The following is a 6,150-nucleotide window of genomic DNA, read 5'->3' as shown; positions in this document are numbered from 1 at the left end:
AACCAGAAGAGAGGCATAAAAGTGCGTCCGTTGCCTGAGATGAGGCCAGCAGAGACAGGAACATACAGTGCTGAGGGGGAGCGTGGATTGAACGCTGTTACGAAGGAAGGATGTTGAGGTTGTTTGGACGTGCCAGAGAAGGAAGGAAGGAGGGCTGAATTGCAGAAGAAATGTGGTGGGGAAGGAGGACAAATGGGTCAAGAAGAAGAGCAGGAAAGCCACGGTTTGATGGAGTCAGCATGATGGTTTGATGCTGAGAGGCGCTTCTTTTTCTCTTACATTTTGCCATAAATCACTATCTCTTCTGTGCTGGAAGATGGCACTTGGCATGATGGGTAGGTGGGTGTGCTGACCTTGGCTGGTCTCGAAAACCGAGGCAGGATTGGGCCTGATCAGTCCTCAACAGGAGACTGGATCAATCCAGGCTGGGGAGTCAAAAGGGGGCAGGGGCAACCCCTCCCATGCACTGACAAGAAAGCCACATGCCGTGTCTGTGAAGTCACCAGGCGAGCTCAAGTTGAGAGAGACTTTTGGTGCCTTTCACTGGGTAATCAAACTGTGAGCAACAAAGCCAGAAGGTAAATTATAAGTGCCACCACTTGAAAACAACATGGCCCCTTTGGCCAGTCAGGTGCCCAAAGCCAGTCTGGATGCAAGGCTTTGGCGGCTGCCTAGGGCCCTTCCTTTCTCCAGACAAAAGATCCTCTAGCGGGGGGGGGGGAGCCCTCCCTCCAGTCCTGGGCAGGGTCCTCTGGGAGAGGGCCTCTTTCCAGCAGCCTCCGCGGGCCCTCTGCCTCCCTCTGGGGCCGTGCCAGGGGTTGGGGTCCTGTGGCAAATTCCAGGCAAAGCGCAAACAAGCGAAGAGTGGCGGGAAAGGGAAAGGGGGCCGGGGAGGGGCGGGGGCCGGGGAGGGGCGGGGTCCAGGCTCCTGGGCCACCCAGCACAGCTGAGCCAAGGCCGCACAGCTGGAGATGCAGAGTTCCTCTGCAGGGCCCCGTTTACACAAAGGTGTGATGTCTCACACGCAGACGTGTGCCTCAGAACTAGGTGGGGGGGGCTTTTTCCTGGAGGGTGAAGGTCTCCTGGGAGCCTGTGGCTTTCCCCAAAAGACTTCGCAGACTGGGCCAGAGCTGCTCCACCCCCCCTCCACACACCCCATTTCCGGCTGTAGAGCAACTGGTGTCACGGCAGACCAGAATCTCAGGGTTGTGCAGGGGGATGTGGTTCTGCTGGGGAGGAGGGGAGCAGGGAGCTTGTGGTCGAGACCTGAACGCAGCTCCCAATGGGTGCAGGATGACCCCCACCTTCAGCGAGGGCACATATTGCAGGGTCAGACAGAAATACTGCCGCATCTGCATTAAATGCAGGTCTCGATTTTATGTTATAAAGTTGCTCAAAAATCTGAAAAATGAAGGAATTTGTTCCAGGTATTCTGCATTTGCAATCATGAGTTCACTATCCCTCCCCCGCCCTGCCACCACCCCCGTCTCCCAGCCCACATGTCCTTCAGCCTATCTCAACATGCTCCTTCGTTCAGCTACCTTCTGTTCACAAATATTTACTCTGGAACTTCAAATGTGGTGTTTTGTTTTCGCACAGGCAGTTCTCCCAACTTCCCAAACAAGATGGTTCGGTGCAGGTTGCTTTGCACTAAGTGTTCTCCAGAGGGCGCTTTCCATGCATACAGTAGGTTTCACACCACCTTGCTTGCCCAACCAGCAAAGAAGGAAGTCAGTCCTTCGTGGGAAGAGATTGCTCTGCTCTTGGTAAAACAGCTGACACTGTGTGGGGCCAAGATGATGTCACCTGCAGTAACCAAATGTTTCTTTTCCTGTTCCGCTTGTTCCAACTTTAGCCAAAAAACCCCAAGACAAGAAGTAAGAGCAGACATGGGAAAGAAACTGTCAGCTGATATTTCTAGATGTAAGTCATACAGAAAACCTTCACCCTTGGAGAGCTGAGAGTTTGGCTTGTTATCCTAGCATTTTCTTAGGCCAGCCTTTCTCAACCTTCTGACCCTGGAGGAACCCTTGTGTAATGGTTGCCTATCCTAAAATACTCTGACTCACAAGCAAGAGCTTAATAAAATCTGGTTTATTTAAGAATAGTATGCAGGATCACAGAGAAAGCTGAGAATGGGAAAAGCGTGCCAAATGCAAACTAAAAACCCTTCGGTGCAAATGAGATCCCTCCCCCCGTAGAATCTTCCCAGGCTCACAATCCCAGGAGCTCCCAACGGCTTCTGATGATGCGGTGGAAAAGTCCTTGAGCCGAGCACATAACCCAAACACGTTCCATTGAAATGAACATAGATACACAGCTTGGCACAAGGTCTCCCAGCAGCTCCCTCCCAACAGCAACGCGCGTCAGCACCACGGCATGTGAAACGTTACGATGTACAGTGCACATTGAAACAGTGAACATGACACCTTGAAATATTTTCTGGGCCTGGGGGAACCCCTGCACATTCAGGCTCAAAGATAGGCCAGAAGTTACAAAACTATTATATTCGTTTCTTGGGTAGGCCTGTCAAGATGCACTAACAGTGTTCTTAAACTGAAAATAAAGAACGTATCTCTTTAATGTGAAGTTGCCTGAATTTGTAATTGCTTTTTAAATAAATCGTGATCTCCCAGGGAACCCCTAGGGAGCTCTCGTGGAACCTGAGGGTGCCACAAAGCCCGGTTGAGAAACCCTGGAGTAGAGGGTGGGAATTGGTTTGCCGTTCATGCTCTCGCTTCAGAATTCAAGGAACTGCTTCCGCTCAGATATGACTGTACTATTAGGCATCTAACAAAGCTCGCCAGGGGAAGCAGCTTTTTCTACAAAAATATTTTTTATTTGTACAAAAGGAAAAGTCAAAGGTCCATAAGAATAGTGCAAGCCACAAAAAACTTAGCTGCGGTTGCAAGAAAGTGCCAGCACTCATCAGTGTTGAGACACCCCAGAATCTGCACACAGGGCAAGGCTGGATCCTCCCAGCTGCTACATCTGCTCCGGGACTGGAAGCGGGCTGCCCAGCCACACCTGAAAGGGAAAATCAGAATTGGCTCCAAAACGTTTCTAGGAAGCATCAGGAAATGGGGGGGGGGCGCAGGGGGCAGGACAATACAAAGCAGAATACAGTGGAAACCGGCAATGGGGCTTGCCAGGAAGGAAGAGGGAAAATAGGGGAGAACCTGGGAATCTGGAAATTTACCTCCCCCCTTCCAAGGAGGCTTTCCACACGACCTGCCTGCTGGATCTCTGCTTCACTTCAACTGTTAGACCATTTTCCTTTGAAATTTTGACCAGCCCTGCGGCTCTACAAGTGCTGTTTATAGCTAGCACACCCCTTTCTCTCTCTCTCTCTCCTTTGAGCAGGTGCTCAGGCTTTTCTGCTGGCACCAATCCCCTCTTTGCAGGTCACAGGGGCCATGCACCTCAAAGGAGCTCATATTGCACAGCTCAGGTGAAGAAGGTGGGACTTTATGAAGGAATGGCAGGCAGATGGGCACCACTCAGTGGGACTCCTTTCCCTGAGGCATTAGCCAGTTTAGAGCAGGCCCAGCAGGAGCAGGCCCAGGTTCAGAGTTTTAACTAAACAGACAGTCTCTGCTGGCAGAGAAATAAAACTGTAAAGGGATAGCACGTAAATCAAGGCTGTGTAGTGCAGTTAGCCAGCAACTGGCAGGAAGAGAACAGGTCTGAAACAAAAGAGGCCAGGAAGCTTCTCTGTTGGGGAGGCCACACACACACACACCGCTCTCAATCCAGCCCTCTGGCCAACTCTGAGCACCAGGCGAGCGGCAGGGAGGAGGAAGGAGCAAGGAACGTGTGGGGCAGGGAAGGCGGGGACGGGCTGTGGGTCTCGGAAAACAGGGGTCCGGAGAAAGTAGACAGAGAAGCTCCCTGGTCTCGCTCCTTCCAGATCGTTCACATTCCCACCATCTGCTGGCTAACTGCATTACGCAGCCCTGATTTATGTGCTTCCAGGATTCATTTCCTAACCCCAGGCGTCTGGCGCGCCAAGTGTCTGATGAGGGTGGAGGGCCTCCCTCGCTGCTGGATAGTGGCTCCTGGACCCTCTTTCCCTTTCGGTTTCGCTCCACGAGCTGGAAAGAAACACCGTGAGCCCTTTTGCTACGCAAGGCATCCCAAACAGCTAACGATGGCAAGGCCTGAGGACCCAGAGGGCGAACAGCAGAGAAGGATACGGACCTGGGCAGGAGTGAGGCAAGGGCTCCCCCATAGCTCAAAGGACCAGGGCTGCCCGGCGTCTCCCTGCGGGCTTCCGCCAGTACACCAGGCCAACGGTCCCAGCCACCAGAAGGACGACTGCAAGCGCAGAGAGGATGGGAGCCTGGTTGTGCTGCGCTGGCAGGCCCTCTTGCGGGACGTGGCTGGGGCTGCCCGCAGCAACGGCATCTGCAATCAGACCGGCCCCTGGAATTAGTGCCCTTTTGGTGGCCCCCTCCCAGAGAGACCCGCCCTCCTGCACCACCACCCTGACTCACCATTCCAGGGCAGTGCCGTGCTCCTCCAGGTTTCAGGGGCAGGGGCAGCAGTTGCGGTCGTGAAGGCCAGCGCCTGCTGTGACTGTGGGGTCTCCCTCAGCAGCCCTAGGGCTGGGCCCGCGGAGCTCAGAGGCAGAGATGGGGTGCTGCTGGTGGCGCTGGGCTGGCAACACCTCTCAGAGGAGCTGGGCCTCGCAGCCCCCTTTCCTTTTGAGAAGGAAACATACTCAGGGCCCAGCCACTGGGCAATGGAGGCCCTCTCGGGTGTCTCTGCAGCGCTTTGCCCAAAAGCGGAGGGGGGGTCTCCAAGCCCCTCCCCCTCCATCCCGGCAGCCCCCCCTCCCTCCAGGCAGACTCACTTTTGTTCCTCTTCCAAGAGATGAGCCGGAGGACCCATGGGTCGTCCGCCAAGCCGCACACCCGCTTCTTGGGAAAGGTAAACCTGCCAAAGAGGAGGGCAGAGGTGGGTGGCTAGGGACCAGGGCAGCCACCGCCAGGCTTGCCTCCCAGCCGCTCGAGGAGGGCGGGAATGGGGCGGGGGCTTACCTGACCAGACCCCTGCAGGGCTCCCAGGCCACCAGCCGGTCGGGAAAGCGCGTCACCAGCAGCGGCTCTTCCCTGTGCCTCTCGCACTGGCAGCTCCCGGCGGCTCCCCCCTCGTTTCCCAGCGCTGCGGGGAGACACAGCGGCGGCAGGGTCAGGAGGGGCGGGGACGTGGCGCCCTCTCCCGGCCCGGGCCCCCGAGAGCGTCCCCGCGGCTTTACCTGGCTGGGGTGGCAGCAGCAGCAGCAGCAGCGGCAGCACCAGCTGGCTGCGCGGGCGGCCGAGGCCGAGGCCGGAGCCGCCGCAACAGGCGCCTGCCGCCGACATCTCCTTCTCCTTGTTCCTTCTCCTCCTCCCCCTCCTCTTTCCCAAACCGAAAGCGGAGGCTGAGCAGCCGGAAGAGCCGCGGGGCTTTCCAGGGCCGAACGGGACGCCTCCCGCCTGGGCTGCCGAGGGGGCGTGGTGGCCTTCCGCACTTCCGCGTGGCCCCGTCGTGACGAGGCGGCGGCGGCTTGCGCTCGGCCATCCGGGGAGGGCGGGTGAACGGGGAACGCGGCCGCAGGGGGGCTGGTCCGCCTGCGCTTCCTGGGGAGCGGCGCGGAGGCAGGCAGTGCTCCCCGCTTCGGACTTCCCGCCCCCTCCCCTCGGAGGGGGGAAACGGAACCGGCCCCTCCAGAACGGAGCGACTTCGCCCCAGCCCATGTGGGACGGGACGGGACGGGCGCTCCATGTCTGGCCTTCCCGGTTCGGGCAGGACGCCTGCGTACGGCTGTACCGGGGGCGGGGGGCCAGCCTAGCGTTTTCTGCTTAATCGCGGCGGCCCGAATCAGCTACGACTGTCTGGCCCGAAAGCCCGTCGGTTCGCACATCCCCAGCCGCCCAAGTCAGCTGTCCGCTGTGGTCTCTGAGCGCAAAGGCAGGTAGAAGGCATCGCCTTCAGTCTTCCGACGCCGGAACGGTCCTCCCCGTGGTTCCGTCGGGCAGGGCGCCAGGTTGCGGCTACCCGCCGCTGGCAGGGATCAACTCCCTGCCTCACCCCAGGCCCGAGCCTGAAGCCGAAGGCCTCCCCTGCCTGCCCGGGTCCTCGGCCAAGAGTTCCCTTCCGCCCCCG

The 6,150-nt window shown here is 57.7% G+C and overlaps 1 protein-coding gene across 1 annotated transcript; it reads right to left on the bottom strand.

Moving 5' to 3' along the window:
- Positions 1 to 2,817: 2,817 nt before the first annotated feature.
- CXCL16 (C-X-C motif chemokine ligand 16) lies at positions 2,818 to 6,133 on the bottom strand. The gene is made up of 6 exons (XM_063301813.1): positions 5,261 to 6,133; positions 5,043 to 5,166; positions 4,856 to 4,938; positions 4,497 to 4,703; positions 4,201 to 4,407; positions 2,818 to 3,027 (listed from the first exon to the last, which is right to left on the bottom strand). Exons 1-5 carry the CDS (start codon positions 5,739 to 5,741, stop codon positions 4,235 to 4,237), a joined length of 1,068 nt encoding a protein of 355 aa, XP_063157883.1. The 5' UTR covers positions 5,742 to 6,133; the 3' UTR covers positions 2,818 to 3,027; positions 4,201 to 4,234.
- Between the last annotated feature and the right edge of the window lie 17 nt (positions 6,134 to 6,150).

Source organism: Candoia aspera, chromosome 4 (assembly GCF_035149785.1).
Source record: "Candoia aspera isolate rCanAsp1 chromosome 4, rCanAsp1.hap2, whole genome shotgun sequence".
Classification (NCBI taxonomy): domain Eukaryota; kingdom Metazoa; phylum Chordata; class Lepidosauria; order Squamata; family Boidae; genus Candoia; species Candoia aspera.
Note: the sequence above shows the minus strand (reverse complement) of the source record. Positions and strands in the feature narration are given on the sequence as shown.